We start from the raw sequence: 27,489 nt of genomic DNA, 5'->3' as shown, positions 1-27,489 counted from the left end.
ATCTTATTTTTCAAATGGGAAATGTCATATTGTTCTACTCTGAACAGAAATACTGATGCTGTTGATGACTATGCAAACAAAGGAAGATACCGACATTAGAAACTATAACTAAGGCTGTGCACGCATACAGGCAAAAATTGATGTGCTCTTTGGATGTAAATAGACATCTGTTTAAATATTGCTACGGCTACCAGTAAACAAAAGCTAAATGGCAACTGCACAAGTGCATGTTGAGATGAATAAATTATGTGAGTGAGAGAATGAATGTGTTCCGTGCAAGAGATAATATGAGTGGGTGGGTAGATACATGGGTATGTGTGTGGGTGACATTAAAAAAAACCCAGATGGATAGCAGAAACAGATGCTATAATTTTTATTTGTTGCCAACCAATTTGCCACCAGGCAGAAAAAGCTTGAGGACCAGAAAGCAACAAAGGAAGAGATGGTTTTTAGAAAGAATTATGTCATCTGGTCCATTCTCCTGTCTGTGCTGGACTATTCTTCACAATGTGCTCAGAAAAAGAAAACATCAGAGTTATTATTCCTATCACAGCCTTAGGATTTCCAGCATTCTTATCTTGTTATATCCATGATCTCCCCAAACAGTTACCATGGCAAGTTATACCTCTTCGTGTAACACATATGTAGCCCAAAATAAGATCTAGCTTTGAGGAACATCTTGCAAATAACTTTTTGGGAGCACTCATTGCTTTTTAATTTTATTCTTTGTAGTTCCAAGCCACATATAATTTTCTTGTCAGTCTACATGACCCTTGACTTAGAGGAAATAGTGTGTATTGCTAATATTCATGTTCCTTCACAGCTAACTCTGTCTGAAAAGGGACCTATCATTAGTCTCATTCTTTGTGATAATAATTAACAGTCATTAGACAACAGTGGTCATAATCACCCATTGTTAACAATGAATTCTTATAATAATACATTAAAATGCCTACTCCCTCAGTGTTAGCAAGAATGTACTTTTGGTTGATGTCATTACATTATTTTTTTTCTTACCCTCAGTATAAAGACATTTGGAATTGTGTTAAACACACTACTGGAAGTGTAATTAATGTGAAAGCCAAAAGGATTTTGTTTAAATTTTCTTGCTTTAGAGAAAGTGTTAGCCAGGCAAATTTACAATCTCAATTTATTTAACCCATTGAACTGGTGAAAAAGCTAGACATAGAATTACTTAAATAAATATAAACCAGGCTTACTTTCTGCAGTAATTAAATCAACTTTACTCTCTTTCCTTACACTTCATTGCAATTTCTGTTTTACTAGCTTTTTCTTATATTCCAGTCCTTTATCAGTCAAGAGAGATCCCTTTTTTCATATCTCAAGTTTCTTTAACTTTGTTTCCTTTTTCTACTCATTCCATACTTTCCAGAGATATTGCTGACACAATCTTGTTTCTTAAGACAGGTCACCCTTTACATCCTTTCCTTTCACCTTCTATTCTTAGACACTCTCACTAAAATATTATTCCAACTTTTTTATTAATCTACTTCTATGTAAATAGAATGTAAGACTGGTATCAGTACGTCAGACTGTAGATGCATCTAGTCCAGTATACCATTGCCAATATCTACTAATAACAGATTTCTAGGGAAGAGTTGAAAAACAGGGTAAATCTATAGAGATGTTTCTTGATTATAAAGCCTCTCAGGCTTTAGCAATTTGTCATTCAGATTTCCTGAGAGAGAGGTTGTGTCTTTGCACTTAACAGCCCTCAGTGGAAAGTTAGTCATCTTCCATGATGCAATGGCTTTTTGCATCAACATGCATTTTACTGTCCACACATCTTTTGCCAGAAAGTAAAATGTATTAATTATGCACTATGTAGAAAACAAACTCCTTTTGTTTTGATTCTGCCACCTGCAGGTTTCATTTAGTGCTCTCGAGCCCTTGTATTTTATGAGAAACTGGAATTACCGATCTATGCTAATTAATATTTCTTCTCTCTCTCTCTCTTCCTCTCATTGTCCCTTTTCCAGGCCAGAGAGTACTGGTTTGTTTAGTTGTTCCTTGTATAGAAGATATTTCATGTCACTTGACATTCTTCTTGTCAAGTGTCATTCTTTTTAAGACAAGTGAATCAGAACAAAACAGAGCATCTATTTTGCAACTGTACCACAGAAATTACCTGAGGGTATGGCTGTATTTTCTATTTTGAGGTGGCTGGTGGGTTTTTTTCTTCTTTCTAAAAATTCCTAAACTTTTGATCTGTTCTGTTTTCCTTCTGTTTTGCCTCTTCTGAACAGTGGGCTGATATCATTACAGATCATACAGACGCTAAGGTCACTTTCCTATTTCAGAGCCCACCATTTGGCATGCAAATTTAAGGGAGCTTCCCTCTCATAGCCATTGTTTTTCATTTAACTACAGTGAATTTCATCTGCCATCTTAATGCTCAGTCACTCTGCAAGAGGTCCTTCTGCAATCTCTGCCACTAGCTTTCATATTCATTTCCTTAAATAACTTAGTATCATCAGAACGTTTCACCATCTTACTGCTAAACACATTCCCAATAAACAAAAGATCTGCTTGGGAAGAGACTCAGCACTCTGCTGCTCAATACAGTGGCTCTGATTTCTTTAACACTAACAGCTGTATCAGTGACTTTGCCTTAACATTCAGCTTGAAACTGCCATGTAAATTATTCAGTTTTGGATCTCTTTTCCAAGTCACAGGCTATGTACCGTTATGTCTTTTATTAACTCTTCTAATTGCCTATAAACACTTGACCTCAAAAATGCCAAGAATTAACTTGTATTTTTAATAATATCATCCAGGTAATCAACATCACAAGCCTTCTCCTATATTTTAATAACACAGTTTGGACTATGAAAAGGAAAGAAAAATATGCTTAAATACGTTGAGTGAGAATTCTGTTGCCATGTTATTAAATATCACCTAATACATAGCAATTTCACTAGGTACCAGGACACTAAATATTTTCATGTATCTAGTACAAGATTTTTTGCTATGAAAAGGAGAGATCAAGCACATTTTCAAAGGATGTTTTAGTTTTCCTCAGTAGTAAATGAAAAGGATTATAAACTTCATTGAAAAAATATATGCTCACCTACTTTCATTCTTGCCTAAACTATTGGTTATCTAAATTTTTACAGCAGAATATGAGGAAAGTAAAATGATACATTCAGATCATCAGGTAAACCAGTGACTGAGATTAGAAATGAATGTAGACATCCTGCCTGTGAGGTTTTTATAGATTTTATCACACAGACCATTTAGGGCAACAGTCACCTGATTATAGTACCTAGAGCTTAACTAACAGAGCCCCAGTAAAGGAAAAAGAGAAGCAGAGAAGGTGATGGCAAATTTTTAAACAGGTTGTGAATGTAGCACTGAAGAGTCAGAGAAAGTTGTAGGAAAATATAAATAGGATGATTAAAGACATTCTTCCACACAAGAAACAATGAACAACCCATGGACAAAACAAGTGGCCAGAGAGTAGAGGTCTATAAAAGCAAGAATGGTAAAGAGAAGTTGACAAAGACAAACCCCACATTTGTTGTGTCTTCCAGTAAAAGAAGGGAAATCAGATGAAACTAGCATGTGGAAATTTTACACAGGTTGTAGACTAAGAACAACCCATACTACCACAAGAGATTGTTGATGCTCATCACAACAGTTTGCTATCTGGCCATAAGAGATCTTAAGAAATGGTACGAAGTAATTACAGAAGATCCTGCTTTCTTGTACAGAATAATTAATCAATTAAAAGCTATCTATAAATCCTGTCTAGTCATATCGAGGCTAAGTCTAGGGCATATGTGGACATGTTGTGTAGATATAATAATTAATATGATAATCAGCAAAGACTGATCAGTAAATGTCCCCTAAGATTTATCTTGAGCAATCACAGTACACTTACAGGCAGCTTTATTTGTTTGTAGTTCTATGTATAAATGGATCTCTTTTTCAACTATATATTTTAAAATACAGGTTTTAGAAGGAGCCCTGATGCTTCTATGCTGTTTTCACAAACAACTGAATATTAAGACACAGATTTTTATGTTACATTGTCTCCAATTGCAGTTTCTAAGAACAGTTACTGATGGTTTGTGAGTTTTAGATTTATTGGTACTTGAACTCTTCCTAAACCATAATCCCAATATAGCTGCCTGACAAGCAACACACCTTTTCCACAGATTACCACAGTATTACTATCAGTGTTTATATTCAATAATTGAAAAGAAATATGGTATTGGAAGAAAGTAATAAGATTAAACACATTTAGCAAACATTTATAGAAAACAATTCTGTACTAACCTGTCCTCTTTCAAAATTTGAGCATCTTACTCTCCTTTTACAGGAATCTCCCTGCTCTCCAAATACTGTGATAAATACATCTGCATCAGTCCCTGCTGCAGGCAATGTTCCAGTATGAATGCTGATCAAGTAAAGAACTTCTGTCATGAAAAATCAGTGACAAGAAGACATTAGCAAATCAGATTATTTAGCAGTGTAATTACAAAACATTACAGACAATGTATTTTAAGTATGTTAAATTTCAAGACCATGGAATGAAGTGATAATAATTGACATTAATGTTCTATCTGAGTTTCATATAGATTGCTAGCTACTTCGTAGCAGCAAAGTAAAGATTAAATGTCCTTTATGAATCAATGCAACAATCTATGCTTACATTACAGAAAAAAAAAAAGTCATAGTACTGAAGTCTTATCCAGAGGTCACTGAAATCAACTGAAAGAATCATGCTGATTTTACCAGACATTGTAAAAACGCTTACATTCTTTAGGAATTAAAGCTCTTAAATTGAATTAGGATTTATCAACTTTAACAATACTTTACTAAAGAAAAAATACAGATATAACAGATGAAATCCACTTATTGTTCTGGATTAGCTGAATTCTGTTTAAGTCAGGCATTTTGATAATTATGGATAATATAAATTAATGTTTATGCTAGATGGCTCAGCTAATTGTTTATAATAATAATAGTTATTATTGTTATTCACCACAAAGGATGCCTTGCCATGGCTTTTGACTAACAAGTTTTACAGTACATATTCCTTGAGGCAGCATGACAGAGAATTTTTTTATGGGTCTGTAAGCTCTGTGAAGCATTAAATGTTACAACAGACTGTTAAGATATATTTCCATTTGCATCCTAGCCTTCAGTTAAATATTAAATGCAAAAAGTTTTCAATCTTTTAAAATCATGGAATATAATGAATGGGAATTCTTTTCTAAATATGTTACAAAATGTAATCAGAACAAAGGAATTATTTTTTCTTTTAGTGATTCATGCCATGATGACTTTGCACAGGCCTTTTAAATCTCTGATTTAGTCCCTCACCATGTAAATCAGTCGCTTTTTGAAAATTTCAACAGAAATATACTACTGAGGCTTTACTCATTGTTCGGACTTTCAAATTGGTAATTGGCCTAGTGAAAATAATACAGATTGGTTGTTTTAAAACAGAAAAAAATGCTTTAATAATGCATGCTATTAAAGACCCCACACGGTTTACACAAGTAAATTGAAAGAATCTTCAAACAAAATTTTAAGCATTTAAAAAAGATATCTTAATATTTTATCAATAATGAAATTATTAATAATTTTTTAAATTACTTTCAATATTTTTAATTTGTAATAACTTTTAAAATACTATTAATAAGATTAAAACATTTAATATCTATTAAACGTTTTGCAGTCTTGTCCTTTGTGTTCACAGTTTTATGTGTGACTGTACATTTTTAATGTCTTTATTTTTTAGTTCAACAGCATACCCCTGAGCGGTGGCATGTCTGGCCTGATTGCTGGCAACTCTGTCACAGTCTCAGATCCATCTTCTCCAAATAGATATTGGTCTTCAGTGTGAAAGATCAATTCTTGTTTAGTGTCCAGGTCTTTTAGCTGAAGCTGCAAGCAAAATCAGAGAAGAATTTCATTTATCTGAATTATTTCATTTCTTATTTCCATCCTAACAGCTTGACAGTTCTTCCTATTGTTAACACCTACGTACACTTTGTAAAAGCTGCCTGGTTCTTCTTAAGACCAACAGTAGTTGCTGCAAGCCACTAATTCTGCAGCCTGATGTTTTTAGGTGTACCCTTCATTGCAGATTGACACAGGTGTAGGACCCATTTGTGAAGTACCAGTGGAGGATGCAGATTAAATTGATCTGTATATACTTGCAATTTTGGAATGTCAAATGAATGAATACAGTTATATCAATCTTAATAGCATATATCCTTTTTGCAAAAATATTTATTTTGGCGCTTTTTATTTGTTTATTTGTGACTTGTTATATCTCAGCTAGGACTTTCAAAGTTGTCAGGAACTGGGTGTCAGAATTAGGTTATCAGAAGTTAAGTGGCCTTCAGGGCTCCCTGTATAGAATAAGTCATTTGAAGAATACTAATAGAAGGTGTGAGCTCAGGTGCAACTTCAGTCCATCTGCCTTTAAATAGTCAGTGGAGACTGAACAAATTAGGTTCCAAATTTGTGAGTTCTCCAAAGCGACTGAGGAAGCACAGCCTTGCGAGCCTGTCTGTTCTAGCTATTGAGACAGTCAATGTGGAGATCAGATTCACAAGAGAGCAACTCAGATCATTAACTTTATCCTAGACAGGTTATAAACTACAGAATGGCAAAACATCAAACATATGTAGAAGTATTTATGGGAACTATTATAAGCAGGATTGAACCTGACACATAGCTAATGACTACACATTTGCAGAAACTGTTTCTTCAGCCTTTAGAATCTATCTGTATAGAAGTATTATATCCAAGATATTAAAAACAAAACAAAATGAAACAAAAACTTACTTTCTTCAGGACATTAGGTAACTGAAATTCTTAGCTAAGGATTCCCAAAATTACTGTGGTAACTTACTACACTACTGACACCAGCAACAAATGTTTGTGGCTCATTGTACAGGATAAACATACCACTGTTTGAACATCCTGAGTACAGATTTCCTTACATAGACTTCAAGTACAAGTTTTGAAAATCATGAGTATCTGTATAATTTAATTATATAACTTAAATTTTTAGAAAATTGACAATTCTACTTTTTTTTTTCCTCCAGTCCTCAGGCACCTCTCCTGTTCTCCATGACTTACTGAAGATGATGGAGAGTGGTCTAGCAATGGCTTCCACCAGCTCCCTCAGCATCCGCAGGTGCATCTCATTGGGGCCCATGGATTTATGTACATCCAGATTGCTCAACTGATCCTTAAACCAGTCTTCATCAACTAAACAAAACTCCTTATTTGACCCGACTTCCTCTGGAGTCTTGGGCTCCTGAGGACAGTTTCCAGTAGTATAGACAGAGACAAAGGCAGCATCCAGTAACTCTGCCTTCTCTGCATCTGCTGTCACCAGGGCACCCGCCTCATTCAGTAATGGGCCTACATTGCCTCTAGTATTAATTCTATCTGCAATATATTTGAAGAAGTCCTTCTTGTCCTTGACCTCCCTTGCAAGGTACAACTCCAACGAGGCTTTCAAACTATTAATTACTGGAATAAACAATGTTTTTTGTTACATATTATTAAATTCCACTAAAATTGCGGACAGCTGTTTACCCATCTTTTGTACTTGCAAGAACTGAATTTTCTCACAGTAAATGTCTGCTATTAAATATCCTCCTTAATTTTATCAACACTCCTAACTAAATATCATAAAGTATCACAAACTCCTGTTTCTGTTAAAATTGGAGTAAATGTTCTGCCTGCATATGCAGGTAGAGGACCTGCAGAAACTGGATTAATAAAAATGAGGTGTGTAATTTTATGCAGGCATTAGCCTTAAATTTAAATATATCTGACAAATTCTTTTTAGTTGCAAGATTACATCTAAGTATGAACTTCATCTCAAAATCATATAGGGTTCCTATATTCCATACAAAAGTAAAAATAATTTTGGTTTTTACTTTGGAAAGAGTCAGAAACTACATTTTTGAGCAAGAAAAAGCTACTTATTCTACAGTGCATAAATCTTCAAATGTTACAGAAAAGAAATACATTTCAGCTCAAGTTGTATCATTTCTTCCAGATGTGCATAGAAAATCACAGATCAACAAGAAGAAGTCTGGTACTCTGTAACTATTAGGGTAGAGAAAACAAGTAGCAAAAGGAATGTGAGATTTTATCTGCTCTTTAGCCTTCACGGTTTTATTAGCAATAGTATTTTCATTAAATTTCTGAGGCTTTGGCTATTATTTCTTTCCTTTAAGGACAAAGCAAGGAAGGGAATTCTTTTAAATTGGAACTGGGCTCGACCATTGGTTCATAGTGAGTTTACACATACTGATTGTCTCCTGTCGACTTTCTATTTTTACACAGCATCTCTAATTTTTACTGCACTGTAAAGAGTCCTATTAAAGTGAGATAAACTTGTTACATTTTAGATTATTCTTGCATATCTAAATAATTCATAAACAGACTAATAAATCAGTAATCGATGTTATAAGCATATTACTGGCACAATCAGTATATATTATTGCAGCTTATGTTGTGGCTTGTGAGTGCACTAGTAAAGAGACTACCTAGTAGTATAGCAACTTACTGACATATAGACTGCAACAATTTATAACTACTAATAAAGCAATTATTAAATAACTTTGGAATTATTTACAACTATGAACAAAAGTCATTTGTAGAAGGTTGACTGTGAAAAGAAACCAGAAAGAAAATTATTACATTATGAATTTCCTGTCATACTTTTAGCCACTGGTTCTGGAGACTGAAATCCTATTTTACATAATCACATAGTGGATAAAGTGAGGGTAACGTCAACAGATTTTTTTGAATCCTTTATCAAATGGCCTGGAGATGCATATTTAAAATGAGAAATAGTTTCGCTTACCTTTTATTTCCTTTCTTGTAACCTACACTGAGACTACAAAATTAGCTGACAGACGTCTTTGGGGAGAAAATACAAACAAGATAAACTCTTCCTCTAACCTCAGAGGATCTCATAAACTCAGAATTAATGTTCCTTTGAGTGCCATAAAGTCATTCAAATTTTAGCCTGGAATGCATCTGTCTCTAGCATTTCCCATCAGAACAGTTTCTGGACTGTTTATTCACTTAGGAAATCACCTTTTGATCTTTTAAAACCATAAAGTAGTTAAGGTACTGTGTGGCCCAGTTCAGTAAAACATTTTTCTAGTAAGTTCAGAATAATGCAATGCTATGTCCACAATGCTTTTCAGCCCTGGTCTACAGGCACAGTGCTTTGACACAATTTTTCTTTGCATAAACCTGCAAGTATTTTCCTGAAGCTCAAATATAGTCAGGTCCAATGGCTTTCTATTCCATCTTCCTGACCATCTGGGGAAAATGTACACATTTAAAATCCGGTTGAAATGTAAGCTTGACAGCATTAAGTCAGTTCTTCATCCCTTTTTATGCCGTTTATGTGGCAAGGTTTTGATAGCAGGAGTCTACAGGAGTGGCTTCTGTGAAAACCTGCTAGAATACCAGCAAGCTCCAAGGAAGACCTGCTGCTGGCCAAGTCTGAGCCAATGAGAAATGGTGGTGATTAATATATTTGAGAAAGGGAAAGAAAGTTACTGTGAAGGAGCAAAATGCAGCAAGAGAGAGAAGTGAGAATGTGGGAGCATCTCTTCAGACACCAAGGTCAGTGAAGAGGGAGAGGACAAGTTGCTCCAGGTGCTGGAGCAGAGATTCCCCTGCAGTTTATGGTGCAGCCCATGGTGAGGCAGGCCCTGCCCCTGCAACCATGGAGGCCATGAGGCAGCAGAGATACACCCACAGCCTGGGAGAACCCCACACCAGAGCAATAGATGTTTGGAGGAGGCTATGAGCCTGTGGAAAGCCCACACTGGCGCAAGTTTTGGGCAGGACCTGTGGACCTGTGGAGAAAGGAGCCCATGCTGGAGCAGGTTTGCTGTCAATTTATTTCATTAATGTTTACAAACATGTAAAGGGCAGGAGTCAGGGAGATGGAGCCAGGATCTTCTCAATGATGTCCAACAATAGGACAAGGGGCAACAGGTACAAGCTAGAATATAAGAAGTTCCAAAGAAACATAAGGAAAAACTTCACTGTGAGGGTGATGGAGCACTGGAATGGGCTACCTAGGTGAGTTGTAGTCTCCTTCTCTGGAGACATTCAAAACCACAAGGACTAGTTCTTCTTTGGAGGCATTCAAGTCTAGAAGGACTGCACCCCATGGAAAGAACCCATGCTGGATCAGGTTGGGAAGAACTGTAGTCCACGGGAAGGACTCACATTGGAGAAGCTAGTGGAGAAGTGTCTCCTATGAGAGAGACCACATCCTGAAAGATGAGAAGTGTGAGAAATCCTTCCCCTGAGAGGATGGAGTGATAGAGAAAGTCTCTGATGAACTAACCATAAACCTCATTCCCTGTCCCACACCACCACTGGAAGAGGAGGTAGAGAACTGAGAATAAGGGAGAGATGGAGGGAAAGTGTTTTAAGATTTAATTTTTATTTCTCGTGACACTTCTCTGTTCTGATTAGCAATAAATAAAACTAATTTTCTCATGTCAAGACTGTTTTGCCAGCAATGGTAATTGGTAAATGATTTCCCTATCTCAACCCATGAGCCTTTCATTATATTCTCTCTCTTGTATCCATTTTAAGAGAGGGAGTAATAGAGCAGTTTTTGTGGGCCCTTGACATCCAGATTGTGGGTTAAACCACCACAACTATAAGATGTTTAAGGCTCACTGATGACTGTGGTAATAAAAAATACTAAAGTATCAGCTTGGCTGTTTTCCACAAGTAAGTTGCTCTGTGTCAGGAGACTGCTGGTATTTCCATGCAGGGATTAACATTTCCTAACATCAGCAGAAAATTCTACCTTCCTTGTCATGATGAGCTATGCAGAATGGATCTGCACATCAGTGAATAGGTATAGTTGTATGTACTTCATCAAGCACAAACAAGTTAGATCTGCTTACAAAGAGATTTGGAAGTGGTAGGCAATCATCTGTAGATGCCAGGTAATGGAGACAAAAGATGCAGAGCCTTGATAGAATGGTATAAAGTGAAGTTAGCAATCTATCTCTTAACAGAAGATACTGTTACTATGAAAAATATTAGGAGTTTATATGTAGTGTACTTGAAATACCTTGTGAAGTTTAATTCCTCTTCCCAAGCATGGACCAGATAACACAAAGGAAACTTTCATTATGTCTCCAACATCACCAACAGTCAACTGTTAGAAAAATAAAGGAAAAAAAACAACTATACATTGTATGTAACAGTTTGGTTTACATACTTTAGCCCAGGAAAAAAGATAATAAAATAGGTAAAAATACTAGTCAAGGACATTAATGTTAGGATGAGGAAGTCCTATTAAGACTGTAGTTTATTTTAGACTCATATTTGTATCATAATTTATTTTTATTTCTAACTGTTAGAATTAGCTTCAGGGCCTAGGCCAACACATGAAAAGCAATGAAATGCATGATACATTCTATATTTCAATGACAAATGCATTATACTACTCATTTATCTTCATTTTCCTATTTACCTCCTCTCCATCGGATCTTTATTCTCAAACTTGAACTGAAATTTTGAAATCAGGATGATTTTTAGCCCTCACTATTGGTTCTGTTCTGTTATTCCAGTGCTCAAAAGAAAGGATAGCTGATTTCCATAAGTCATCATCTGCTGCTTGTAGCTTTCCATCTTTCAGTAGTTAAGCTTTTTTGCAAGAGATATGTAATAACTTTTTTTGTTGTCATGTTTAAGACTACAAACAGATTAGCTGAGGTTTGAGAATTAGAATTTAAAGGAGGTATGGAATAGATTCATTGTTTATTGCCTTACTGTTAAGGTCTACTAATCTTAAGTTAAGAAGGAGAATGATGTCATAGTTGGCATATGTCCAGGAACAGTTTCATAAATTATATGTATTAGCCCATGTGTGAGAAGTTCTCCAAGTGCTGTGTATTTAAAATATGGAAGTGTAAACGTTAACTGACAAAAAACTGTTCCACGCAACTTCATATGTGTTTGCTACAATTCGTACTTTACTGAAATTACTTGAAATAAAAAAAGAAACTGACCAAAAATGGATTATTATTCAGATTCTGAACTTTCTGGGCAGGGGATTTCCCTTTTCTTCCAAATGCAACCACTTGAATGTCAGGAGTATCTTCTAGCACTTGTGTACAGTGCACCCATGTTTGCCATCGTCCTCTGCTTTTGGTATCAATTTTTTTTGTGAGAAGAGGTGTTACAGATGTTTCTGCAATGGAAACAAACATATATAAAGGCCCATGTCTAAGTTATATGGCAGTATAAGCCAAAAGATACAAGATTATCTTGTGTGGTAGTGCTGGATCCAGCATGAGCAACTCATTTCAGCCCTGTGGAGATATAGAAAACCAGGCCATCTGCTTCATGAATCCCTGTCACACTTCTTCTGGAGATATACCTGTCTTCTCTGTATTGTTCCAAGTAGAGTATACATGCCACCAGAGGAGACTCTTTCAATACTGACATTTCCATGTCCTCTATCCCAGGCATAATTTTTTTTCCTTGTTTACAGCAGGCATGATTCACCTTTGCCCAGGTCCCTGCCCCTCACCATTAGAGTACCACTGCTTGGTTCTGCCTGCATTGTGAGGTAGACTTGTACTGGTTCTGTTCTGCTCTGCCCTGACACAAAGTAGTGATTCATACCAATGAAGGATACTTCTGATGGTATTACCTTTGAGTGGAATTGATACTTCTACAAAATCTTTCTTGGAGCGTTTATTGATCCAGTCATTGTGAACAAAGATATGTGCCGAAAAAGGGTAGAGGATTTCTTTTATTACAATTTTTTCCAAGAACCATTCATCTGATTGAAAATAAACAGGACATTATTAATTTATACCTTTTAAGCAACAAATTGTTCTGTGTATACAGCCATAAGTCTCTATCTTTAGAAAATCAATAAAATGTTTTCTTTTGCTGGATTTGTTAAAGAAATAAGACTTCTGAAAATACACTCTCTGTGTGTGCATGTGTTTTTATTTCTTCCTCTGTACTCCAAAATACTCAACGAAGTAAAAAAGTCTCTGAAAATAAATATACGGATAGATTTGATTTCATGATCTATTACTATCTCAAATGAGGAAAAGACATCTTTAAGAAATCTGTAGACACAAGATATTCCCCATAGGAAATGATATCAGTTTCCTAAAAGAAAAAGAATCAGTATTTCTACTACATTAGCCATCAGAAAATCCACTGAACACACAACTTTCTTTCTGGTGAGGTTCTATTCCATGTAACAAGGCACAAAACTTTTTTCCTAATTGAGACCACTATGTTGATTATCTGGAAACAAACTGAAGACAGAGATCTTAGAGACTTGATAACTTTGGTCATAGTCCAGCTCTTGGTGAAGATAATGAAAGTTTCAGCACTCATTTTAATGTTACCATCTACTAAATAGATGGGAAATAGTCTCCAAATCAGGTTTTCTGAGTGTGTGTTTAACCTACAGAGTCATCTTAAGTCTTCCTTTTTTGAAAAAGATGAAAGAATAAGACACTCAGCTTATTCCCAGGAACAATCTTATCTCCATTATAAACGTTATCTGCAGACGGAGAATATCTGTAAAATCTCTGTTCTGTTGCATCTAAAATACAATGGGCCAAAATTATAGCCGAAGTATTGAAGAAAATGTCAATTCATGACACTTTGCTGTTGCTATTTATTTTTAAGAATTTCTTTAATTCTTATAGCTGCTGTGGAGTTGGATAGAGGACAAGAAAAATGTCACAGGAAGCAGAGCCTTTTTATCTGCCACTCAATCTCGTGCACACAGAATCCCTATAGTTCTCCTGGGTTAGTAGAAGAAAGTTCTGAGGCCAGAGCAGCCTTTCTTCCATGTTCTGCTACCCAATCTGATGAACTGATTTTCTGTTCTTATCTTTACCTAGAAGTATTTAGTCCTGAAAAAAAGTATTTTAAAATGAAAAGGTCCATCATCTAAAAACAAACAGGAAGGAAAAAAAAGGTCAAAACCTGCAAAAGTATGATGTTAAACTGTTTCTTGAAAAACAAAAGCTTTGTTGATTGCACTCAGAAATACATAGTAACTTTTATGGAGAAAGGTTTAATGTATAATTTTACCATTTTACACCATCATTTCCTAGGAATCCTTTGGACACTAGTAAAATCAAACTGGGTAGTCCAATAGAAATAATGTCTGGTAGAGAATGGAGATTTTCTAGAACTTTTAAAAAAACACTTATGACTTTTTTAATCCTAAATTTAAGACATTTCTGAAGTTTCAGTATCTTCTCAATCTGATAACCTACATTATTATTTGCATACATTAACTGAAAAAAAAACTGACCTTTTTTTAGACTCTTAAATCCAACAAGAACTTGTTTCAACTTGCCAAGGTACACTGCTTTAATTTTGAAAACATCCACCTGCAATATGAAAACAATCAAAATTATATTTTTTTTAAACTTAATATGTACCTGCTTTTGAATATCCATCAGTTTAGCTTTGTATGTCTGGTCATTGCTTTCTATCTCAATGGAAGCAAATTTATCTTGTTTATGTCATTCTATTGTCTTTGAATTTATAACTAAACATTACATGCTATAACTGCTATTTTCTGATCTAGTTAATATTACAAATTTGGAATTTCAAAATGCTGTTGTATTTAATAAAAACTAATTGTGGGATCATCAGATACACGTGCAAGCAATAAAGTCATACCTTCATGGACTGAAATAACTAAATAAGAAGAATTACTACTTGTGCTGAAAGTTATTTTGATCCACTGAGAAGGCAATTGTTCTGTTCACAAATTTTTCTATACAAGCTTTTCTTTGAAAAGAAAAATTAACATATAGTCTTACCAAAAAAAGAAAAAAAAGAAAAAAAAAGCTCAGAACAGTTCATATTTTTTGAAAGAAACAGGAACCTGTATGTCTTTCAGTTTGTACTGATGCCTTATCCATTGTAACAAGCAATCTTGCTGTTGAGATTTCTATAAGGTATTATCTTTAGGATATATTATATATAATTATTATCTATATCACCAAAAAGATTAATCTGTAGAATTTCCTACATTATTCCTTAAAGCCAGATGAGTCCTGTCATTATTTTCAAAGTTATTTTGTGAAATCTGAGCTAGCAGTTTAATCTGTTCTTGACAAACATATTGGGCATACATAGTCTTTTCTGCAACAGAAAAAAACAAAACAAAACAAAACAGGAATACAGAGGATATAATGAACAAATAAAGATTTAGTTTTGGTTTCATATGAAAATTATTGTCTTCTACAAACTTTAGAAGTGAAAAGAAAAGCAGATAAAATAAACAGAGGCACATTTAAAAAATAAATGAAGCATATTGCAAGCAGATTTCTCTAGATTTCTGCATCAGAGAACCGCTATGGTTTGGCTGGTGACAATGAAATACTTTCTTCTGCCTTCCCCGAAAGAAGATTCCTATCTACTTTGAAGTGATTTTATGATTCCCTTAAAACAAAATGTTAAAAACAACTTTGAAAACTAAACTCAGAACTGTACGGTCTAGTAAATATCAGCTAGACTTTTCATTTTGATGAGAAACTGCTATTTCCTTATGACTTGAAATTTGGTTTTAGTTACTTTGTTCTTATGCCAATAACTACTCTAGGAATTACTCTTCTAGGAAAAGTCCTTTAAGCCTCAAAGAGCAAGAATACGTTTACCATATTTAAAAATGGTAAGTGGAAGGAAACATTTGAAACATGAAAAAATAAAACTCAACTTAGAACACTGGCATTACTGTTCAGGAAAGTTAAGAAACGGTCATGGTTTAAAGTAGATACCAAGGCAAGATATCCTACAGAAATATTATCAGTTTTATCAATCAGGCATATTTTAACAGAGCACTTATACCTCACTGGCCTTAAAAGTCTGGAATATTAAAATAGAACTTTTAGAATATATTTACTCTGACTCAAAATTACCTCATCCATTTAACTGTTTCACTGTTGCACAATGCTGCTGATGCTTAAAAGCAGCATATGACCTATGGAGACAATCATCTCTTAAGTTACAAGATAAAATTGTGTCTATGTGAAGTATAAAACATTACTAGTTTTGATACTCTGTCCATGAAATGTTCTAAACAAACATAAGTTTTAACAAAAAGACACTCAGAGATTCAATTACACTTCTCCTCATTGTTTTACCTGTCCTCTAGCAAAAGTGATCAGGCTGTTTCTTGAGTTAAGCCATCGTTTTCCAGAGTCAGTCTTTTCACCTTGTATACAAAGATAAGCCTCACCAGTGGCATCTGCTTTTTTCACATCTCCTGTGTGCAAATGGATAGCGTATTCCACAACTTAAAAAAAAAAAAAAAAGAAAGAAAAACACATAGAAAAACAGAAAGTCAGCAGGAGAAAATGCTTCTTGTCTTTTTCCCCAACATTTCATTCTGTACCAGCCCCTGAGGGAAATCACTGCAAATTTCATTTGAATTCCATACTGTGCCACTGAACAAGGAGCACAAGTCTCTTCAGTCCTGGTGACAAGCATAACCAAAATACATTCCCACTGTAAAACTCCCTGTTTAGTAACCTGGACTTTCTATGTTCTGCCCCCTTCCCCCTAAGGTACGGAATCCCTTTCTAAGAAATACTTCATGTTGCATGCTCTTTGGAAAGCCTAACTTCTGCTTTCTAAGATTGCTTACTGATATTTCTTTGTTTCTTTCTTTCCTCTCAGTCTAGTATTTTCTCCTTAAAATGAAATGGAAGCATACACTTATGCAGTGGCTTCAAAGAACACTGGGACTTGACAGACTCAAGTTTTAAACTCATGTAATCATCTCACATTGAATAAATGCATCAGGACAATCAAGCATTCTCATAGTCAGACTATAATATCATTACAATGCTCTTGAGTTAAAACATGTTAATGTGAAACAGAAATAATGAATTAAATTCTTCCAACATCAGCTTTAACACATAAATAGGAAAACCTCTATTGTATCAGTCTGCAAAAAATCTTCCATGTACTGCATGATAATGAACAAGTACAGATCAGTTAAGTGAAATTTGAGTTAAAGTGAACACATTCGTGATTTTTTCAGCTGTGGTTATAGTACAGACCATGAAGGGACACCTATGGCCACTATATGGATCTTCTGCTACTTTGGTTCTTTCTGATGCAAGCACATGGGAGTGCATGAAGACAAGATGCAGACAAGACCAGATTGCATTAATTCCAAAGAAACTGAATGAAAAATTCCAATGTTCATTTTTTAAATGACCTATATTATTCCCTGAGTTTATTATGGAAACAAGGAAACACTTAAACAAAAGCAGGTCACAATCTCAATATTCATAGTTATTTGCATCATTTTACCAAGAAGGAGCCCAGGAAAATGTAAGAAGAGTATTTTGGGAATTGACTTTTTTGCTCCTAGTGTTGTAAATATACACTTACAATATTAAATCAGTTGTTCCTGTTACTTTAAGAAACTAACTTCGGTGGCTATATTAGGAACATGATCCTTGTGCAGTCAGCAGGTGCTGTAGAAAACACTTATGAAGGGTTCTTATATATTCTAGTGAGAGACACTAAAATTTAGCCTAAACTTAGATCATCTAAATCTTTCTCTACTTCCAACCATAAGCATCATTACTTTAAGCAAAAAAGGTATCATCTTGCAGCTACACAGGTTTGTAAAACACATTCTTCTAATACTTCTCAGAAGGAGAAAAACATTTTTATTCACTGTAAAATGCAAAGTCACATTTGAGATGTGGGTAATAAGCAAGGCACACATATGAGGAATATATTTAAGAAATTTCTTCACTGAAAGAATTGTTAAACACTGGCACGGGCTGCCCAGAAAGATGGTGGAGTCATTATCTGTGGAGATATTTAGATGTGTAGATAAGGTGCTCAAGGACGTGGTTTAGTGGTGGTAGTGTTAGGTTAGCAGTTCGATTTGATGATTTTAAAGGTCTTTTCCAACCAAAATGATTCTATGATTCTATAATGTATATATTTTCTCTTGAACCTTTTTGTCACAAGCTTCAAGATTTTTTTTTTTTTTTTTTTTTTTTAAGGACTGAGCACCTTTAAATTCCAACATTTTAGAAATACTAAACTATCTCTGACTACTCCAAACTCTTCAGCCTCAACTCCCACAACTTTCATCACTGGCTAACATAGACAACATCTGGACCATGTGACAGTTACATGCTGAAGAAAGTCTACCAGCCCTACTCCACCACTTGCCCATGGGATCTGTCTGGCTGGATAATGTCTGCTTTACCAGGAAAGGGTTTAAGTGCTGTCATGGTTTGACATGATAGCCTTTTCTGATAAGGGGGAAGGGGCTGTAAAGATGGTTCCTGTAAGAAGTTGCTCAAAACTCTCCCTTGCTCTTAGCCAGACCCACTTCTGGGGCTGAGCCAATTAGATGCCTCCACAATCACTTTTTTAGAAGTGGGAAGAGGAGGGTTCTTCCTGTTTCTTCCTTCTTCTATCTCTTATTCTTTCCCAGCTGGTGGTGGTGCAAGGAGTGGGAAGAGAGAGAAAAACAACCATGCAGACTCCAAGGTCAGTGAGGAAAGAGAGGAAGAGGTGTGCTGGAGCAGAGACTCCCCTGCATTCTACAGAGAGAACTGGTGAAGCTGAGATTTTGCTAAAGATCCCACATCAGTGGCAGAGACGTATTTCGATAATGACCCCATATCAGGGGCAGACACTCATTTTGATAAAAACCCCAAGCCAGGGACAATGATTCACTTCATTAAAACTATGGCCAGAGGAGGCTGTACCCTGTGGGAGGGACCCAATATTCACAGAAGCTGTAACTGTGGGGAGGAACCCATGCCAAAGCTGCTCATTAAAATTATACCTAGAAGAGGCCTTGTCCCGAGGGAGGAACCCTGTATCTGCAGAAGATGCAACTGAGGGGAAGAATCCAAGCCAGAGATAGTCACTAAGGACTGTGTCCCGTGTGAGGGACCCTGTATCGACAGAAGCTGCAGCTGCTGGGAACAACCCACACCTGAGAAGTTCATTAAGGATTGTGTCCCGTGGGAGGGACCCCATGTTGGAGCAAAGGAAGAATGCCAGGAATCGTCCTCATCTGAGAAGAGATAGAGCCCATCTATGAGAGATTGATCACATCCTCTATCCCCTGCCCCCCTGAGCTGTTAAGGGGGGAGGAGGTAGAGATATTGGGAGCAGTGAGCTGGGCCCATAAAGGAGGGATGAGAGAGGGAGATCTTAAAGTGCTGGTTGTAATTTTCTCAATCATCTTACTCCCTTTTTGCTTTTATTCCATTCTATTTCTTGTAGGTAGTAGAATAAACTTTCCTACTTTCCTCTCTAAGTCGAGTACTGGAGTTTGTTTTGCCCTGAACCGTAATTGGCAGCAAGCCCTCCCTGCCCTTGTCTTAATCCACAACAACCTTAGTTATCTTTTTCCTCCCATTTCAGTGGGGCCTCTGCCATCCTAATGAGGGTGGAAGTGAATGAGGGGCACCAAGCGAGAGACTGTTGTGGTGCTTCTCTGCTAGCTGGGCTAAACCATGACAAGTGCAAAGAAGAAAAATGGTGCTTTACACAGACATGAAACCAAAGAGGAACTAAGATGCACTTTCAGTCTCACAGTTCACAAGCCAGAAAGCACTGACATACATATTATTTAAGTTTAAAATACATATTTCAGCCTAAAGCACATCACAGCATACACAAATTACATCTAAGAATATGTCCTTCAAAGATCTGATATTTTCAGTACTGTTTGCTTCTTGAATCAAATTTATTGCAAGACAGAAATGGCCCAATTTAACCAAACTGTGCATCCCTTAAAAAGATGTAATTATAAGAAATTTCTGGTAGGTTTGAGAATGACTGTTAGAATTCAGAAGCTAAGGTTGTCATTTATTTTCATGCGTAGGTGATGGGAAAACAGAGAGGAAAAAAGCATGTGTTCTGAGGATATTTATTTTTAAGCTTTTCTTATAGCTCTTTTCACAAGTTGGTGCTATTCATATTGAGTGTTATAATCAGAAGGCCTGAATTCAAATATTGTGACATCTTATGTAGCTATTTCTTTATATATGTCTAAAATAAAAAGGTGAAATAAATGGAAAAAGGGTTCTGAAGAGTGGGTTTGAATATGGATTGAAAAGATAATATCTAAAAGTATTTGTTAAATAATAAGTGCTGTATCAGTCCACTAATAAAGATGTGCTCATTGCAATAAACTTCTGGAATGTCTTTGTTTCTCTTCAGCTTTTACCATGTGGGGATGACATCTGAGAAACTCTGTTTTCTGAAAAATAGATTTCTTTCACTGCTTTACTTCAGGGGCTTACTCTGGGATTTTATTTTTAAATCATTTAAACCAAGAGCTAGTGAAGTACTTGTAATTGATGACATCACTCACATTTGATGATAAGAAGTAAAACAAGAGTTTTCCTAGACTAAAGCTGTAATGTATTTCACCTTTTTCTTCAAGGCAGTTAAATATGCACTACCCGATGAAAGACAACAGTTGCATTTAAGTTAGCGTCACTACACAGACTTGCTCTTGTTGGAAAACTACACAGCTGAAATTATATTAGCTAGTAGGTCATTGAAACCAGATGACTACTTGTGTGAATAAAATTGAAAGAGTTTGGTCTACAGATCTGATAACTCATATAGGGTAGATAGAAATCACAGTGCTCAACAGTCATCTTTGTAGCTTTTGTCCAGAATCATTAATCATAAGCTTAGCTTTAATCACACAAGTGCTATTCAAACGACATACCCATTGAAAAAATTACAAAAGTATCTAATGTTTTTGCTGAGTATTTTCAGTTGTATCAGATGACTCCATTGATACTTAATTTAAAATTCATTGTTGTCACAGAAAATATTTCTCATTCATTCTCAAAGATTTTGTATGACAGAAATGTCTTCCACTGTATGAACAAAATAAAAATATTCTAAGTAACCCCTATGAAGGAAAGCACAAAGCAAAAGGGATACAGGGAAATGAAGTAGAATCTTTTAGGGTGAGTTTGGGACCATTATGATTAACAGATGAACAACATATCTCAACAAAAATCTACTAAACTAATATATTCTGTTCAGCCTTGCCATTATTTGCATTCTAGTTATAAAAGCTGTTTCAGATGTAAGCCAGAACAGAGTGAAACTAAAAGTGATCACCTAACGCTCTTTAAAAAGGAGGAAAAAAAAGAATTAAAGAATGGACAGAAGACATGGCTTTGAATATGCCTTTTGTTGTGGTTGAATTTACTGTGTATTTAAATATAATTTGTTATGATAATTCAGTAATATTGGCCCACAGAACTCTTGACAGCCTTTCAAGAGTGAATGATTTAAATGATACAATTACATTCTTTCTGAATGTCAGCGGCATAGTTAAATCTTTTACACCGTTGTTATTTTAACTTTGTAATGAAGACATGTAATGTAGGTAATTTTTTCATAGGGGAGAAGACAGTAAGAAAAGCTGTGTGGGGAGGAAGGGGACTACCAAATGAACTATTGTTCTCATGTTGGAGCTCTCAACTTCTTTTCTCTTACTACTCTCCTTTGTGTCTTATCAGGTCCCCTGTGAAAGATAAAATGGTAGGGATGAGAATGCAAATGAGGCAGTTCAGGGTGCTGTGTCTCAGAGGTAGTAGATATAGTTGACAGAGACTTTTTTTTCCAATACTTCTGCAAAAATTCTACTCTGCAAAACAGTAAAATTAATACAAAAAACCAATATGAGGAATAAGTTTTGTGTCGTTAATTACCCATTGAATCTGTTCTGGCTTTTAATGAGTATTACACAGCTAAGCATCAAAGGCAAGTAAGCAGAGTTATTTTTTAAATGTTCAATTTGGTTCTATGTTGAAAAACAGTAGAAAACTAAGTTTCACGTCTAATCTTGCTAACATATAACAAAAGAGGTCTCAAAAAGTTAAAATCACCCTTTCTATGAAATTAAAGATTCAGTACAAGTTGGTATAGCCACAGAGCTAAATTGCTCAAAACAATAGTATCAGTTTATGCCAGATGAGTATCTGATCTTATGAATCTAGTCAAAATTACAGACTTCATCTAACTGACACAATCGTGTGATAGAAAAAAGCCTGAGTGAGCAGGAATTTGAATCCGTAAAAATAAGTGGAACATCATGATTCACTTCACCAGCTCTACACTTAAGTCAGCCTAGTTTGTGCCGTTTTGGTGTAGTAAGCAACTACTTCATGCTCAAACACGTCACGGTACAGTACTATGGAATAATGATCTATTGTGATTAACAAAGCAGTGTAAATGTTATACTGTATCTAGTGTTAAAAAATTAAGTTGTCTGAATTTTAGTAATGATCAATGTTTGGTTATATAGATGTTTCTTACTACAGATATTAAAAAAACTCCTCACATTCTTATGTTAACAGATTTGACTGGGAAAGGAAATAGGAACATGATGTCAGTAGGTTCCAGAAGAAAAAAAACCAGAACACAACTTTATTTGTGTCACAGGAGCCTAAGGTCAACTATAAGAGGCCAGTTCACAAATTATATTAAAAATCCTTTAGTAAAGGGAGGACAACATTGATTTTCAATAGTTACTTTGACAGCTATATATTGCAAAGTTCTTACTGTAGCTTCAAGCAGCTCCTGTGGCTATATAACTTCCGGTGCATGCCTTCAAATGTAGTCACAAATACTGGCATTCTAAAAATCACCAAGAAATATAGACTCTAACTGGAACTTCTAAAATGATTATTGTTATTGTTATTGTGTGCAATGACAGTGTGTTAATTCCAGTATGTATATATATAAATTAATGTCCTGCACAGAATTATCACAGAATTAATTTTAAAAAATTAATCATTGTCTTTTAATCCTAAATCCAAAAAGGTGTATGATAAATAATTTTGCCCATGGTAGGGATAGACTAAAATACTGTGCTCACAAAACTAGGATAGAGAGATTAAAGAATTTTAAAAAATTATTTGCTTCTGTGATACTAGTTAATATCCAGAACACAAATTCAGCTCTGAGATAATCCCACAGAACCTAACAAAAAATGATGCAATAGAATTATTTGACCTTTATTTTTAAAGTAATTTTATAAGTTACCTACAATAACTTACCAAGGGAAGCTTGGACAAGCATTCTTAAGAATATATTATTCCACAGTTGGAAGAAAAAGCAGTTTCAGAGTTTCATGTTTAAGTGTTGCTTATTTCATTAGTTTGGAGTTGGGTTTTTTTAATTATTAAGAGTAGATTCAATGATACCTAATAATTGTGATGGAATTTACTGGGCATGAAAAATCATCCTCATGTCCCACCAGAGGGTTTTGATATGCAGGAGACATGGACAGAGGATACATTAGAGCTCAGAAACTGATCAAAAAGCATGGAACAAATATGTTTGTAGATGCAGAGAAAAATTGGGATAGTTCATTTATTTTAACAAAGGAACTGAAATTGTCATGAAAAATACAAATTAGCATGGACATATATTTTTGTCTTGCTAAATCTCACGGAATCACTCAGTTTAGAAAGTAAGTAATTATATTAGTATGGTCTTCATTACAACCAGGCAACTGACATTGAAGGTTACTGTTTATTTGAAACATTCGTTTTTACTTTGCTTCCTGTAAAGTCAGGTAAATGTTATTTGCTTTGTCTTGGGATAACAATGATCAATACCCTTCAGAAATGGGGGGGAGGGGAAGTTCTCTTTCAATTTATTCTATCAAGATATTCATTACAGATATCTCCATAAATGGATACCTCTTTCAAAAGAAAAGTGAGAGCAAACAGAGAAAATATTTTTTTCTTTGTTTTGTCTCAGATAATAAAGCTGCAATACAAAATGAAGAAGCTGACAGAAATTTTAGATTAAATTAGTATTTGGGCTACAAAGAATGAAACTGATATTACTATTTCCAGTTGTAGATCACAGGACTCCACAAATTGGCTTGTGAGAAAGTTCCTAGGTTAGTGGTTGCTACCCATCTATGGAATAACTTTTTAGGGAGAATATATATATGCATTTTTTTCCTAGAAATTTTCAAGAAGAACATCTTGGCTTTCTAATGCACATCAAAACTGAACTGCTTTATAATTCAGGATAATGCTGTCTGACAGTAACTCCATTTGGTCCTTAGTATAATAAAGGCTTTGAGATAATTATTCTAGAACATTTTTCTTGCTTACATTTCTCTAACTTTTACATGTAGTTAAAAATTCTGCAATTTTTAATTCTTAAAATAATTGCTTATCATTTTCCCCATTTGTTTTACAAACAAATTGGAGAAACAGAGCTTTTTATCAAGCTTTATATTTACTATATTAATGACTGTAAATCCTACCCACATTACATCCAATATCCAATATTTTTTGGGTGTTATTTAAAATGGTAAGATTTTTTCAGTAAATGACCACAAGGTTACTAATTGTTTAAAATTATGCAATCCCACACAAAACTAGGCATTTAAAAGGTCTTTATTGTTTTATTTGTTCAAGTTTCAACTTTAAATGGGATGAAGTATTTAAGAAAATCTCCTTAGAGAATATGTGCAAAAGTTCACATGGACTATTTTATTCCTTTTTCTGGGCCATTTCCATCTTTTTCTGTTAGTTTCTGTTTAAGCAGAACACTCTTTGTACCATAGCCTCTAGCAATAAACCTCTTAACTGTCACTAAAAGCTTCAACATATGATCTTTACTATGCTCATCAAGCCTCTTTATTCTAATGAGCTGGGTAGATGGAAAGTCTGTTCTTAAATAACTAGTGATCAAGTTATCAGTATGCAATTGGTTATTCCTCTCCATATTCCTGAGGAGTTTGGAGAAACTGCTTTATTATCTCTCATAGTATTCATGTGTTACTAATAGCAGAGAAACATGCAACTTATTATAGATTTTTGTGGAATATTACCTGCTGTGCTGTAAATTTCTCATCAACATCAATAAAGCACTAGTGCAGTTGAAAATCCTGGATATTTCTTTGCTGGCTAATTGCAACACATTTTAAAAATTCTATCTATTTTGTAAGCATTCTTTGCAATTCTTCATTCTTAAAAAATTTGCCGTGTTTCTAGGTCACATATGTTTCTTTGTGATTAGGAAGATGTAGATAATATCACAGAGGAGATGATATTTTGCATATATCTTTAGCTGATATAGCATTAATTTGAAGAGATAATAAATAATGAAGAGCTAAAACTGGAACACCACCTAACATGAAAGAATTCAAATCCTATGTTGGTGTCAGCAGTTACAGCATCTATCATAATCCCTCTACCAATGATTTATCATTTGTTTTCTTTTGTGATAAATGTATGTGCAAAACTGTTATATTCCTTAATATCAAATTCTTGTGGAAATCCTCACATGGAATTTCAGGTCCAGAAGAGATATACCGTATTCCAGTGACAGATCCTGACCCCAGTAACAAAAAAAGGACTTAACTTACCAGGCAAAGGATCCTGATCTGTGTAGATAGCTGGCAGTTCCACACATTTGTCTTCATTAGGGTTGAACCAGCAGTCAAAAGCTAAATGCATGTCTTCCTTTGTGCCTGTGTGCTTCATATGCAGTAAATCTAAGTGCCATGGCTGTTTTAGCTTGCTATGTGGGCCAGTTACCTGAACTTTGTGTATTGAGCCAATATCTGCCAGTTCATCCTATGTGAGGAAAAAGAGATGAATGGATCCCATTCTCATTGTGCCAGATCAAATGTAGTTAAGAGCTGTATGCAACAGTTGAACAAACTTCAATAGTTAAAGAATTGGGGCAGATTTATAACGGCTACATTTTTTCCCCATTCTAATCAATAAAAAATTGTTTTTCTAACATGAATGAGGAGATTGAATGTTTGAGGTTTGATATCAGAGAAAGAGTGATGGCATTCACTGTTGAAATTTGTATACAGAATAAGGCACAGTGTTCATACGTATTACACTGATTCAGTAGACTATTTGCAGGTACAAAAGCTTTCACAGAATCATAGAATCGTTTAGGTTGGGAAAGAACTTTAAGATCAATGAGTTCAACTGTTAATCTAACATTGCCACTTCTACCACTAAACCATGTCTTCCTAGTCAATTTTAAAAATTCTGAGCACTATTAGAAATACACCACGTAAAAATGGTGTATTTACATATAAATTTTAAGGAGAATTAATCAGATTTTAAGGAAACATCCGAGAGATCTTACATCCCAAGAGATTCTACATCATATTTTTATATAGAAGCTGTCCAATAAAATCATTCCCTTCTAGTGTTCATGCCTGAAAAGAAAATCTTCTACTGGGGATAGTACAGCATCTATATGACATGCCATTGTCTGAGTAGGTGAAAGTGCAGGAGATGTTAGATAGTGATTGTTATTGTTTTTAAACCAATAGTTTCCCCTGTAAGGGAAAAAAAGGCTGAAAACAGAAATTTTCTTCTTCCTTTTATCTGCTACTCATATTCTTTCTCTTCTCTGTGATTTTCTCTTGCTACCTGATTCTGTGGTTCCAGTAGTCAATCGCGAAGAAACATCTTTCAAGATGTGGCTTGGTGTATATATTTCTTTGATGTAAAGCTGGCTTGTGAAGTTTCCCAACTTGTTCCCATTCCCTCAGTCCTGCCTTCTATCTGTTTCTGCAGTTGCAGGATGAATCGATCAAGGTTAAAACTAGGTACTTTGTGGCTCAGGGATTTCCTGAGACAGAGGAGGTGTCTGAATGTTTACCTTCAGGTCAGTTCCAGATTTTACTGAGTTGATCTTTCATGAAGAGCAAAACCAGAAAGTGTTAAGAGTAACACTATGTTGGTACTAGGAAGGAATTATAGTTACAAGATGGAAGTAAGAACATTGGGAAAAGAAACAGGCTACAATTCAGTGAAAGGGGACCTTAGATGCTTATTGCTGTTTCAGTTATCAGGTAATAGGATGAATGGAAGACAAATGATGGAAGGGCAAAAGAACTGAATAAAGAAGGGGAAAACTAAAAAGGCGTTGATCAAAAGACAAAAGAAAGTGAAAATGACAGGAATAAAAAAGGGAAATCTTGCAAGAGAAGGCAGTTAGCTTGGAGAAACATAGTGGCAGGGATGAATAAATTACATGAAAGAGAAAAATTATCTTTCTGTAAGTTTTGTCTCATTTATGATTCTTCCATCTCCATCATCAGCCCCAGAAGCTCTATAGCATCCCATGACATATTATATGTTTACAAATTACTTCCTTTTGTGAGATCCTCAAAACCTGTAAATCAGTACCTGCAGAGTGTTATATACTATGATATGCACCAAGGGACCAATTCACTCACTGAAGCATTACCAGTATGAGATATTTTGAAAATAAATTAAAAAAAAATCCTGAACCATTGTTCAAATGACAGCATTACTACCTACAAACAAAAATGATGACCCGTGCCAAACTACACAAAGGACTTCAAAATTAACTTGGTAGTTTAGTTTAAAGAAATAATTT

General features: G+C 35.1%; 1 protein-coding gene across 1 annotated transcript in view; it reads right to left on the bottom strand.

The window, feature by feature from the left end:
- The window catches only part of LOC133625347 (lipoxygenase homology domain-containing protein 1-like), a 145,757-nt gene that overhangs the window by 43,694 nt on the left and 74,574 nt on the right, over window positions 1-27,489 (bottom strand). The window contains exons 22-29 of the mRNA XM_061995648.1: window positions 25,481-25,691; window positions 16,203-16,354; window positions 14,360-14,438; window positions 12,719-12,850; window positions 12,072-12,253; window positions 11,129-11,215; window positions 5,787-5,919; window positions 4,303-4,442 (exon numbers count right to left, since the gene is read on the bottom strand). Coding sequence (XP_061851632.1) covers window positions 4,303-4,442; window positions 5,787-5,919; window positions 11,129-11,215; window positions 12,072-12,253; window positions 12,719-12,850; window positions 14,360-14,438; window positions 16,203-16,354; window positions 25,481-25,691 — 1,116 coding nt within the window. The remainder of the gene's footprint in view (window positions 1-4,302; window positions 4,443-5,786; window positions 5,920-11,128; window positions 11,216-12,071; window positions 12,254-12,718; window positions 12,851-14,359; window positions 14,439-16,202; window positions 16,355-25,480; window positions 25,692-27,489) is intronic.

The sequence above is a fragment of the Colius striatus genome, chromosome 4, assembly GCF_028858725.1.
Source record: "Colius striatus isolate bColStr4 chromosome 4, bColStr4.1.hap1, whole genome shotgun sequence".
Classification (NCBI taxonomy): domain Eukaryota; kingdom Metazoa; phylum Chordata; class Aves; order Coliiformes; family Coliidae; genus Colius; species Colius striatus.
The sequence above is the reverse complement of the archived record's forward strand: the minus strand, read 5'-3'. Positions and strand labels throughout refer to the sequence as shown.